The sequence below is a fragment of the Esox lucius genome, chromosome 12 (genome assembly GCF_011004845.1).
Source record: "Esox lucius isolate fEsoLuc1 chromosome 12, fEsoLuc1.pri, whole genome shotgun sequence".
NCBI lineage: Eukaryota > Metazoa > Chordata > Actinopteri > Esociformes > Esocidae > Esox > Esox lucius.
The window spans coordinates 32,840,250-32,853,523 of NC_047580.1; the positions used below are offsets into that span (position 1 = coordinate 32,840,250).

At 41.2% G+C, this 13,274-nt stretch overlaps 1 protein-coding gene across 1 annotated transcript; it reads right to left on the reverse strand.

Moving 5' to 3' along the window:
• Positions 1-561: 561 nt before the first annotated feature.
• On the reverse strand, positions 562-7,986 carry LOC117595384 (pepsin A-like). Its single transcript, XM_034295870.1, has 9 exons — positions 7,876-7,986; positions 7,631-7,772; positions 7,195-7,312; positions 2,616-2,734; positions 2,340-2,536; positions 2,106-2,222; positions 1,697-1,841; positions 1,177-1,275; positions 562-820 (listed from the first exon to the last, which is right to left on the reverse strand). Exons 1-9 carry the CDS (start codon positions 7,932-7,934, stop codon positions 683-685), a joined length of 1,134 nt encoding a protein of 377 aa, XP_034151761.1. The 5' UTR covers positions 7,935-7,986; the 3' UTR covers positions 562-682.
• Between the last annotated feature and the right edge of the window lie 5,288 nt (positions 7,987-13,274).

Below are 13,274 nucleotides of genomic sequence, written 5' to 3' on the forward strand. Positions count from 1 at the left end.
CGGTTGTTTTGGTGCAGGTAGCACAACCGGGATAAGTAGCGACCGCGGGGACGAGCAATGGAGAAGAAAGAACTGTCCCAATTCTGCTCTTAACATCTTCGCAGAAGACCTCAGGGTGCAGTGCGGATATTGGGACAGGACCTAACATGGTGCCCTGGTGGAAATACATATGTCCAGTCCTGGTCTAGTCTATAGGTTTACAGAGGAATATTTCTGTTATGGTTATACCTGCCCCTTGGGAATACCCTTCAGTTTTCCCCATTTCTTACATCAGATTCAGGAGTTCAACATAAACATACTTTTCCTCAGGGAAAGAGATTGAACATAATCAAATTCCGTACACAGACATTGCTAGTTATAGATTTTATTCATCAGTAGCAGCGGAACATTTCACAATCAACGTGTCACAATTTGTTCTAATGTTGATTCATATGAAAAATATTGGCTGCACATTATGACATGTTTCTAAAATGGATCTTAATGTGTGACAGAGATATGTAAATGTATTAGGAATAAATCCATTTATATTGTTATATTATTTGGCTTTTAAAATGTCACATGAATTTTGCATGTCTCCAATTATAACATGTCATGATTTCCTTAAGGATTTTGGGATTTAAGATGTCTGGGGTCTAAATGGACATCTAGTTAATCTCTAGAAAGAGTCTTATCAGTGGATCTCTTAGACAGCCTGGGCCAGACCAACTCTGTTGTTCTGTCGGTCAAAGATGGAATAATAATGTCTAATGAAAACATCTCCAAGGATCCAGAGCTGGTCAGAGCCGCCATAACCAAAACCTGTAATGCAGCCATAAGAGCTCTGTAGAGAGAGAGAGAGAGAAAATCAGAAATGTCTTTACCTATTTGTATTACGCTGGTGCCTTTTCATGAGAGACATTAGACCTTTTGCTCCAGTAACAAAAATAAATGGGTTTCAGGTATACACGTGGTCTGGTTGAGGAGCTCAAACTAACACTGACTGTGATTGTAACATCTGGAGACCTTCCATGAAGAAGCCTCAAGACCTGATTCATTCTTTCACCTGTGCAAATCTACCAGAACAACTAATAGCCCAACATAGAGCTAACCAGTTAGACTGACAGACTAAACACACCACCAGCAACGTTCAGACAGGGTCAGAGAGATTTTAACGGCATGTTTGTTATTGGGCTCTACCTGGATGGTGTAGGCGGTAGCAGGCAGAGTGAAGGCATTTCCGTTGAGTGTGAATGTAATCTCAGGTGTGCTGGCAAGGTTGCCGCAGTTCAATGAGTTCTAGGAGAGAAGTAATATAGAACACGTTACACGTTATTGTGTGGTTAAGAAAGGTGTAATTGTGAAAAAAACCAAGTGTGTGTGTTTCATGTTTTAAAATATCAACAGGGACAAAAACGTCCCCAAACAATTATACGTTAAAAGAAGGATTCAAATTGGGACATTCTTCAAGTCATCATTTTGAAAAAAGGGATTTGTTTAGGGCAACAGTTACCAATGGGGTTGTGATAAAGTTTTGTTTGTTAGGTTAAGTTTAGACATAAACTTTGGTTATCAATGTTATGCTTAAGTTACTAAGATAAGGATTAGGTTCAGGATTAGAAAAATATATTGTTTAAGTGTAATCAATGTGTGTGTGTGTTTGTGTGTGTGAGAGACAGAGAGAGAGACTCTGTTTGTGCAAGTGTGTGGTTGGACTCACCTGTCCATACTGGTTAGGTGTGAACCCGAGCACGGAATTTATGTTGCTGATGTCACTGTTTGGCCCGACGATCCGGGAGGTGCCAGTGTCAATAATCGCCTGGCAACCACCGTTGCAGGCCACAACGTTGCCATTAATGGTAACACTGTAATGATCAATATCAGGAGAGTCTGAGTACTGGCTTTGTGTTCATATGTTGTATATTATGTACAGTATATTTCCCTCTCATACATGTGTTGTGTTTTCATTCTGAGGTCTCTTTGTGAGGAAGGTTTTTCAATATTATCATCAAACTTAGAAAATAAAGTTGGTTTTGCCATTAACTTAAACACGGAAGCAGCCATGTACATTCTAGGTATTCCAGTGAGTGTGAGAGACCCTACAACACCCCAGAGATTTGCAACTGTACCTGTCCATGCTGACCTGCCAGTAGGTCTCAGAGGTCAAGGGGATCCAGGTGATCTGTCCAGTGTAGTAGCTACTCTCGATGTCACCAAAGGACACCACGCTGCCCTCAGCAGAGTTGCTGTTTGTGGAGGAAGAGAAGGGACCATAAGGTAACTTCTTAAATTGCCAACACAGACATTTCATTTTAAAAACACTATGTCAGTTTCACGACTATTAACTCAGTAGTCCAGGGTACCTGCTGAGGTAGACTGAGAACAGGTTCTGGGACACCAGGCCCTGGCTCATCATGTTGTCGAAGACAGGTGTGGCCCCAGAAGCCGCAATGCTGGGGAAAGCCAGTCCCAGGATGCCGTCAGCAACCATGTAGCTCATGAAAGTAGCTTCTGTCTGACTGATACCAAAGATCTGCTGGTTCACAGACAAGCCTCCCACCTGAAAACACACATGCAGCCCACATCAGCTACCGGAAAACACATGACCAGAATAACGCGTTCAACTGACATGAACGTACCGAAACGGTGTCGTAGCCCAGCCTTCCAGTCATGCTGCCGGTTCCATAATGAATAGACAGAGGCTGGTTGGCCCACTTGAAGGTGCTGGACTGTGAAGGGTTGAATTTGACATGGTTCTCTGTAAAACACAATCAGGCTGATTGGCCACTGAACCAACAGGTCCATGAGGTGTCTACTTTGTGTCCCCTGAGATGAATTGCACAGCCCGTGGAATGGAGGTTAGATCACAGGGCCAGTGTGGAGCTACTAACTGACACAAGATGGCATGGAGGTTAGATCACAGGGCAAGTGTGGAGCTACTAACTGACACAAGATGGCATGGAGGTTAGATCACAGGGCCAGTGTGGAGCTACTAACTGACACAAGATGGCATAGATGTTACCGGACCCCCCGTCTCAGTTCCAAGGTGTTACGCTGCTATATTATTGTGCTGGGGGATATGAGGGATGTACTACTAACTTTTCTCAGTCTCCTCCAGTTTTAGGAGGAGATGAGGTCCTGGTCCACACCTGCGGATTACCTGGTTTGGAGGGCCCGTTGCTGTCCCTGTCCTTGTCCACCTGGTCATACTTCTGACCTAGTCTAAAATCAAATAGACTCTGGATTTAGCCCGGAGAAATGTATTTATTATTCCAATTGGACTCTTAATATCTAACCCGGCACAGCCAGAAGAGGTCTGGTCACCCCTCTGAGCCTGGGTCCTCTCTAGGTTTCTTCCTAAAATTCGACCTTCTTAGGGAGTTTTTCCTAGCCACTGAAATTCAACACTACTGTTGTTTGCTCCTTGGGGTTTAACTCAAAGTGGTCAGTGGGCATTCCAGGCCCGATGTCACTACTTGGACATTTTGGGTCCTAGATTCATTTCTGTAACAGATACCATGGAGTATTGCATATCCTGGTATTCACCACACCCTCAGCTACAATAATAACACATAAAAACAGACTTTTGAATCACCATTTAAAAAACTCATCTGTTGGAAAGGCAAAAGACATATTTTTCGGGAAAACATTTCTGCCATTCAGGATGATAAAATTTTATTGAAACGCTTATGAAGTTTTGTTTCAATGGTATTCCCTGATAGTTTCATGCCTTTACTGTCATATTACATTGCATTGAGTTGAAACTAATGAATAAACCAAAATCTACCAGGCGGACTCTATTATCCATATGTATACAAACTATTTTCCAGTCGCTTCGTTAGGATGCCTAGATATTAGCAAAAGCCTGCCGTAAGATCCTGTAGATAATTTTTCAGGATAGTTATGGAATTGTAGCCTATGCAATGCGCTTCGGTTGGCGACCATTCTGTGGAGTCTGTTTGGCTGTTTATTCCCACAGGGATAAACGTTCCTTTTGTTTATCCACAAACGGATTGCTTCACGAATATGTCTAGATATAATCCCCCCAAAAAACTACATCATAACAGCCTTCTGAGAAACTCATTATACTGTATACATGCAATGAATGCAAAATACACGTGCATCTTTTTGTGGTTTTTATTATCCATAAATACAAGAACTGAAAATCACCATGGGGTTTTGATTCTAACACAAATAACAATAAAAAAAATAGAACTATGCACATTTACTGGGATAAATTGTTTTACCCAAAAATAAATAGGTAAACAGAAAAGGTATTTTGTAGCTGTGCCACAGATGGAAGCAGTTCCTAAATGTTCTGTGAAAAAAAAAAGAAAAAATAACTCTTTACATGAATCAGTTACCATGAATCAGGTCTTACTCAAAAATAAATGAGCACCCACAAATAGTCTTTTTAGCTGTGCCACAGATGGAAGCAGTTCCTGTCTGCAAGCAAACAGAGTGGCACATCACATTCAACGCATTTCCAGTGAGTGTCTTTCTTTACACCATTTCGCTTGCAAAGCTCACACCTGAGGCGTCCAGCTGTGGCCCTCGGGCTTTGGTCAGTTGTCTCTCTGGTAGGCAAAGGGGTATGTCCGGTTAGTTTTGGTGTGGCAGCAACAGCCAATGTCACCCCACACAACTCAGCTGCAAGTTGCTCAACAAACGCCTCATGTGTCAGGGGCCGACTCTGTGCACTCTGGCACAGCTCCTGGTGGAGGATGTAGCTATTGGTAATAGCAATGTCCAGGAAATGGAGGAAGAGGGTCTTGTACCACCTCTTGGTTATGTGGTGCACTGAGTAGTACTGGATGAGTTGGTCAGACAAGTCAACACCTCCCATGTACTTATTGTACTCTATGATTGGGGTTGGGATTGTAATGTGACTTGTCTCCCAGTGTCCTTCCCTGCTCTTCTGCCTTCTCTGTACTGTGTCACCTGAGTATGCAGGATGAATGGTGGAGCACATTGAGACTTCCCTGTTGTCCATCCATTTTGTGAAGAGGAGGTCGCCGTCTCTAATCCACCTCAGGGATCCTCTTGGGGACTTCCTGGTCAGGGCATTGACCTTGGTTTTTGGAGCCTCCTTCCTTCCTTCACGGATGGTCCCACAGGCTCCAAATTTCAAGGACCTGAGGTGTCTGAACAGATGTGGGCTGGTATAAAAATTATCACCGTACAAGTGGTACCCTGAACCAAGGAATGCTGGCTTCATCAGCCCCACCACAGAGTCAAAGGCAAACTTGCTCTTCCCAGTGTAGACTGTGAAGTCACAAGTGTACCCATTGCTGGAGTCTGCCAACACAAACAGTTCGAAGCCCCACTTTGTAGGTTTGGCCTTCATGTATTGGGTCATCCCTGTTTTGGCCTTTGTGGCAACCATCCGTCCATCAATGGAGAGGTTCAGCCGGGGCTGGTAGAATGACTAGCATGCTATTTTGATATCCATGAGCGTGTCATACTCAGGGGTCCCTTTTTACGGTCGTTGATAACATCCTAAGCATTCACGAGGTGTTACAAGCATGGCTTGCAAAAACATATACCCTACCAAACAACCCTGTGAACTTATCACTAAGTCAGTATGAGTACAAACCTCAATAAAACCTAGAGCAAATCCAATGTTATCCCGGACTGAGTTCCGTTACTTATTTCATTCTAGTCTAAGTTCTATATACCAGAACAGTAGGTTACTAACTGTAACAACAAATCAAGAACGCCCCTGTATAGAATACGTCTTCTATTTACCAGAACAGTAGCCTACTATGTAACAATAGGCCATGGAAACCAATTTACGCATTATGAAATAATCATGGTGATCCCAACATGACTGAAATCTACTTACATTTCATCCTCCATTTGATCAATTCCATTCGATGAAATCTTCTTCCTCGTCAGTAAAAAAGTCATCCGGGCCAGAATCTGCTGCAGCATCTTCATCACTTTCAAAGATCTGTTCCATGACTTGCTGGGCTGTAAACCTTTTCGCCATCTTGCATAAACAAAAGTTTTCGTTGTTGAAAATGTTCTTTGTTGGAATAAAAGCAAAGCAATTTATCTCTAGATACTCTCTCGACTGATGCGCTGGGTAAGTAGAGGCCACTTGGAATGGGTGCTTGCGCCTTATACCTGAGATTCGCAGGGTATGCTAATTTGAATTGCTATTGAATGCCAGGCGTCAGATGACATAGTACACACACCGTTTGCGACTAGTCAACAAAGATTAGCCTTCTAAACAGCGGATATAACTAGGCTACATTTCGTGATGTGCGTAATGGCTCCCATTTTTGGTGCAACTTTGCGGTCGTCTTACGAAGGCTGTGATGAACGCATGAACACAAATCTTATATCAATCGCTTCATTGGAATGTGCAGCACACGGGAAAGCAAACAGCAAGTTAATAGCTATAACCATTCGGATTCTACGATTAGAAATATACAGTGTCCGATTTTCCGCGATACTGCGGATTCCGACCCAGAGGGGTTAAGGCCGGGTGTCTCTGTAAAGCACTTTGAGACAACTGCTGTTGTAAAAAGGGCTTTATAAATACATTTGATTGATTGATTGATAGAGGTTAGTTCACAGGGCCAGTGTGGAGATACTAACTGACACAAGATGGCATAGAGGTTAGATCACAGGGCCAGTGTAGAGCTACTAACTGACACAAGATGGCATGAAGGTTAGATTACAGGGCCAGTGTAGAGCTACTAACTGAATCAAGATGGCATGTTAACCTTTTATAGATATCAAACCTTCCTTTTTTTATCGAAGTTACACTTGGGTAAAAGAGTCACCGGAATTGGATCATTCATTGTTTATCAGTTAATTTATAGCAGTTTTTTTGCCAACACACATTGCGATGGTAAATAAAATAAAGAATATGTTTTATTGTGTGATACCAATGTTTTCCATTGACAATTTCTAGCCTTGAACCACGCTACTTTTTGCTGCGACTCACAACAACAGGTAGACATGCCAGATATCAAATTCAAAGTCAAAATTTCTAGGCAAAACATTTGCAGTTGTTTTAGTTGAGGTAGTTAATGGCTGCAGTGATCTCAATCTTGCTAGCTACTTTGTTTTATTCAATCAGACAAAGTTGTGACGCTTTAACACTGACATAGTTCTTCTATGTCAAAAGAAACCAGACTCTTTTCAACATGTTTTTTACTTAAATAAGGTTTCGGAGACTTCTCTGACCACACAGTGTGTACTCACGGCAGGCTTGGCTGGAGCAGTAAACAGAGGGCACCCACAGGTTGGAGGAGCCAGTATCAAAGATGACCTTGAAGGACTGGGGAGGAGTTCCAATGGAGATCACACCATAGTAGGACATCTGCCGAGAGAGGATTACACAAGGTGAGCAATTCAGTATGAATAGACAGATGTGCATTATGTCCATAGTACACTTTATCATTCGCTCCCATTGGGGACCAGCCTGGTATCGTACCCAAGTTAATAAACTACAGTTAATAAACTTCATGCATCTACATATCTTAGTCACTAAGCAGACGGAGACGCTCATCCAAAGCAAGGTAGGGTGAAGGGCCTGGCTTGTGGATACGTAACAGATCTTTCACCTTGTTGCGTCTGGGATTTGTGGTCACCGGCCCTACACTCAAATGGCTAGGCTAAGCGTCAGTCTCCGGCTTACGTCGGCATCATTGGTCATTCCCTCGTCTCCGGTCTGCAGGAACTTGGCCATGGGGTTGTATGGGTACTTCTTGCTGACCTCCTCCCACAAACCCTTCTCCATCAGGGTCTCTCTGGCCGTCTTCCCCTTGATCAGAGAGATCCTGGAAATGCATTTACACTTTGGTCGTTTGGCAGATTGCACATGCAGATAAAAAAAATAATGTAACGCAAATAGGAGAGAAAGAACAGTCTGTCGGTACTTACTTGACATTGCACTCAGAGATGGCCACCAGGGCACACAGGACTACAGCCCACTTCATCATGACTCTGTCTGGTTCTTGGTTATTGGTGAAGTTAGAGCTGGAGAGGCAAGGCTTTATATACAGTTACGCTGGACACCAGAACCCACTCACCCGGTGGTCATTGACCATGACATGCCCTCTGTTATCATACAGTAGCACGGGAGTATCGCGTCCTTGACTGGCACGGTATCTCAGGTGTAGAGCAGTAGAGGGCTCGGGTCAGAAGTACCGCACTACACAGGTAATATGCTGTAGTTCAGAACACAGTCGATATCTCAGATTCAGATTGTGAAAGTGCGATATACGGTTATGTGGGACGGCTATCTACCAAAAGTAAATAGGTTTCGGAACAATGTTGAATTTACACTTCAGACTTGTTTTCATCCACATCGAGAGGGGTCAGCTGAGGTGGCTTGGGCATCTGTTTCGGATGCCTCCGGAATGCCTTCCTGGGAAGGTGTTCCGGTCCCGTCCCACCGGGAGGAGACCCCGGGGAAGACCTAGGACACGCTGGAGGGACTATGTCTCCCGGCTGGCCTGGAAACGCCTCGGTGTCCCCCCAGAAGAGCTGGAGGAAGTGTCTGGGGAGAGGGAAGTCTGGGCATCCCTGCTTAGACTGCTGCCCCCGCGACCCGGCCCCGGATGAGCGGAAGATGATGGATGGACTTGTTTTCATGAAATTAACACATTGTACGTTTTATGAGGTACAACCAAATGGTCGTTGAGGTCATGACATAGCAGGCCTTTTCTCTTTTGTTTTTTATTTTGTTCTTGACTGCTTTATTGTTCCTCAGTCAGAGGTGAAGACAGGTGACGGCACTTATTTCCACCGGACCCAACTGCTTATATTTAGTGGTTCTTTTGAAAAGCAAATTATATCCAAGCTTAATTGTACTTATTTCAGCAGTTAAAGGTCAAACATCTCCTTAGAACATATTGATTGTCAATCACTGTCATAATTTAATGATGTAATGAAATCCATAGCTAAATATATGCTGCCAGCACCAGCTTTGTCATTTTCTTTAAAGCCACACATTGAGATCAAGAGTATGATGGCCCTTAACTAAAACACCAGATAAATCATCCCGTGGGTTTTTTTTGCTTCAGCCCAGAGCGGGGAAGGAGACCAAATCCAATGCTTGCTGTGCTGAATATCTAGATGTTATTTTCATAGTAAAAACTGCAGTAAGATTGCGTGCTAATCTCAAGGTCAAGAGTGAAAAACAACACTTGTGTATGGTAAACATCGTCTGTGATTGGCCAACAAAGTATGTCTCTCTAGTATCAGTGAGATGGATTGGCAATTCATTGTTATGCTGGGGTGAGACCTTCCAAAAATTTAGTAACTTCAACATTATTTTACGTTGCCTCAACTTTATGGAAAAGAACCAATGTAATGTCATTTGACTTAGTCAGGAAGTCAGGAATCCTGTGGGAAAAAACGCAAGCTTCTAGCATGTACAGTTCAGAGCAGTTTTTTATATAATAAAAATTTACATTACGTTTATCATTAACTTCCCTTACATTTTTAAGAATTTAACTGATTAATGATCATTCATGTACATTTTTTGGAGAAAAGACTAACGGTTAATGAAATTAACTTTTATAATTGTGCCCATCTATGGATACCGCCATCATTATGGTCAGCCATTTTTCAATACAAGCTAGACAATCTTCTTACATCCCTAGGTTGTGGAGTTTTGATATAAATGCAATGTTTGACAGTCAAACACTTTAGCCAAATCAGTTAAAAAGTCATTCAATAGGTCTTTTTGTCATATGCTGAAAAAATGTGGTTCCGTATCATCCAGGACCAAATCGCCAAACCTTACACCTAACACTTATCCTAATTCTTACCTTAAACTAACTCAAACCTTAACCTAACCCTGATCTTAACCTTGACGTCAACTGGGGTACCGGAAATATTCTAGGTAGAATGAAGAATCCACAGACTAATCAGAGGACCAGGACATTTTGCATCAGTAGCAAAGTCATGTAAAAGACAATACGACTGATATAGAAAGACAAGCTATCAAATTTACAATAAGCTACACATATTAAAACCAGCAGAGACAGGGGCAAAGTGTTATTTTTGACAAATATCAATACTTACAGTACTGTGCAAAAGTCTAAGGGCCATCTGAAAAGTGTGTAAAGCTTTTTGTCTTGGTATTAGATGTCTATTTGCTTGAAAAGCACTATATAACAATAAAATGAAAATAAACGTGAAAATACATAATACAAATGAAGAATAATGTCTTGAGGTAATTGATATCTTGTGAGATGGTTAGAACTAATGTCGTAAAGATGAGGAAGTTGAAAACAGAAAACACAGAGAAAGCCAAAAGGAGAGCAATGGAAAATCCTGGAAAATACAAATTTACCACAAGAGTAGAGAAATAGCTTTTGCACAGTACTGTATATTTGACAAACAGACTTATATTACAGAACAATAGAAAGTAGTATATAAACACAGACAGATTTACTGTATTTATGATCATACAGCACAACAAGACAAGCATCTGTGATGGTTATTCCATCGATCGGAACTCTTAAAGGAGCAAGGTAAGACAAAATTCTCTTGGCACAATTAGCAGTTTATTTGCAAGTAGAGAGACGCGTCAAAAGCGTACAAAATAATCCTCTGAGGAAGATACATGAACAGTCAGTATTTATTACAGTTAAAAGGGGTGTGGTAAGTTGCTGCACAGCTGACCTAAATAAATAGCACAAATTCCCTTTGTTCACAACCAAATGCCAGTGTTACATACCAGGTAATAGAAAGACAGTAATTTCTCAAATGTACATTTGTTCAAGAATTTCCATAACACATTACAAAAAAACAGCACGATTACCTATTCGGACAATCCTCGACTTGGACTGTTTTACATATCTTAAGGACCCAGACTCACGGAAGGATTATTTCGAGTTTCCCCAGGGGTTTTAGATGCAGTAGTGAATCATATAACATACATGTCACAATTGTGGTTGTGGTAGGACACAGGCGCAGAGTCAAAATAACCTTTTTCCTTGTGGGGACCTGCTTGATAAACTTTTACCCCAACTGTCCGATTTTATTATCTTTGTTTTCTGTCTTTGTTTGTTGGGACAGACATGCCTGTTGGGTTCTTTGTTTTGTCACCCCCATCTCCCATTGTTCTCCAGCAGAACAATCACATGGTGTAACTTGTTCCTTTTCTAGACCACGGTGAACTGCAACAACGTCTCCAACTTGGCCCCGGTGACCTTTACCCTCAGTGGAAGCTCCTTCACCCTCCCAGCATCTGCCTACATCTTACAGGTGGAGTCTTTTAAAGTCCAACTGACAATAGCGACAATGTGTTTCAGAGTAAAGTCCGTCATCAGAGCAGCTGTACATCCGAGACTGGACTCATTTAAAAGATCTGATCTTAATGGGAAAAATACCAATTAATATATGAAACTCCCCACAAAAGTTAAATTACAAACCTTGCCGCCTGACCTTCGTCTGCCAATCAATAAAACATTTAAACTCTAGTTAAAAAGATTTAGTGAAAAGTTTACGACAGTTGAGCTAAGATCATTTCATGAGGAAATGACAAGTTACACACTTTTAGAGAAAAAGAGTAAATGGTTATTTCATTAATCCAGAAATATACAATATAATGAAGCAATTTTAGATTAGATTAGTTTCAACTTTATTGTCATTGAACAGTACAAGAACAGTACAATGAAAAATGTCCCATTTAAAATTTGTAATTGTACTATTATATCATGTCTGTCCAATAAATCACTGTGTATTCAATGACGATGATTCATTTTAAAGGTAGAAGAAACGCACACCTTAGTTGACAAGGTGGTGGCTAAAGGGTACCAAATGGAAACAAAATGAATGAAAAAGCAGCACACTCTAAACTCAAATGCATATACATATAAAATAAAAATTACAAAAAAGAAGACCAACGTTTTGAACAGACAGGCTGTCTTCATCAGGGTACAATGAAAAAAACTGCAAATCACATGCTTTTATAGGGTACTGTGGGACACACACAGGTGCTTGTAATATGTCAATCAGAGATATTATCTAATTGGACAATAAAGGAGTAGTGTGTCAAAATTAAATAGGGAAACAAAATAAAGAATAGATATATACAAACAGAAATATTAGTGAAATATCAGTGTAGAGTGACTCAACATCAAACGTGACCAATAACGTGTTCTCGGGAAGGGGATCGAGAGATTCGATTGCAGTAATCATGCTGCCAGTATCCTTAACAAAGGAGAGTAGCTGTTCAGCAATAGGTCTAATAATATAATCAACAAAGGTGGATAATGTTGCGGTTACCGCATCAATGCCTGCTACAATATGGCGTCCTGGTGGTTTTGTTGCATTCTTATGTATTTTAGGCAAAATATAAGGGTATTGGATAGCCAAAAATTCATATTCGTTCTTAGTGATATGGCCAATGCTAAAAAACCCATCTAAAACACTGACAATGGTTTCCTGAAACTGGACAGTAGGATAACGTTTGAGTATCTTATAAAATGTGCAATCGAACAGTTGTCTGTGACTCATTAACGTAATCTGTCCTATCCAGGAGTACAATTGAACCTCCCTTATCAGCAGGTTGGGTAAGGACTGTCTGATCAGACTGTAGATCAAGCAATCTTGTTTTTCGTCCTTAGATACATTTTAAAATTATCTATGATAATTATTTGTCTTCTAAAGAAATGTGTGTGTTTCTTCTACCTTTATCCTGTATATTACTATATCCAGTAAACAGCACCCTACTGAAGCTCTATCATGATGCATACCGATCTTTCCTGTCCTGAAACTGGTCCAGGAACTCTAAAGGACTGTTTTGAATAATCCCTCCGGTCATTCTGATCTGTCTAATGAGTTATTGAACTTATCTTAGCGTCAGACGAGAACCCGCTTACACATTGTTACCCTCAGTGATTACGTACGCCAAGAAATTATTCCAAGAGGTCTCAGGTGTTAAAAAGAACCATCATTGGGCCAGCTCACAAAGGAATTCTGTGATCGCTGGTGCGCCATCCTGAACAAATGTTGATTTAATGACACTAATTGTCGACCAGTTAAAAAAGGACTCGAAAGAAATGGATACACTTATTGAAGAGAAACGTGTAACTCTACAACTAGCTGTCAATAATGAAAGTATATTTATGGAAATTATGAAAACGAATAAAGAGCTCCAAAACAAACTTTCTACGGAAATCAAGGAAATGTAAATCAAGAAGTTCAACAATTACAAAAAGGAGAAGTCTGAGAACAAATTCTACTATTGGAGATGTCCCGAAACAAGAGGTACTGGCCCTGAAGACCTACGCAGGACCTATGGTACTCATACATGCCCTTGT

What these genes read in the sequence shown, in the direction of transcription:
- LOC117595384 (XM_034295870.1), bottom strand. Translation starts at nt 7,934, where the DNA reads ATGATGAAGTGGGCTGTAGTCCTGTGTGCCCTGGTGGCCATCTCTGAG. An exon ending in CTGCTCCAGCCAAGCCTGCC is followed by an intron (nt 2,735 to 7,194) that starts GTGAGTACACAC and finishes TGTGTTTTACAG; the next exon opens with AGAACCATGTCAAATTCAAC. An exon ending in TTCTCAGTCTACCTCAGCAG is followed by an intron (nt 2,223 to 2,339) that starts GTACCCTGGACT and finishes CTCCACAAACAG; the next exon opens with CAACTCTGCTGAGGGCAGCG.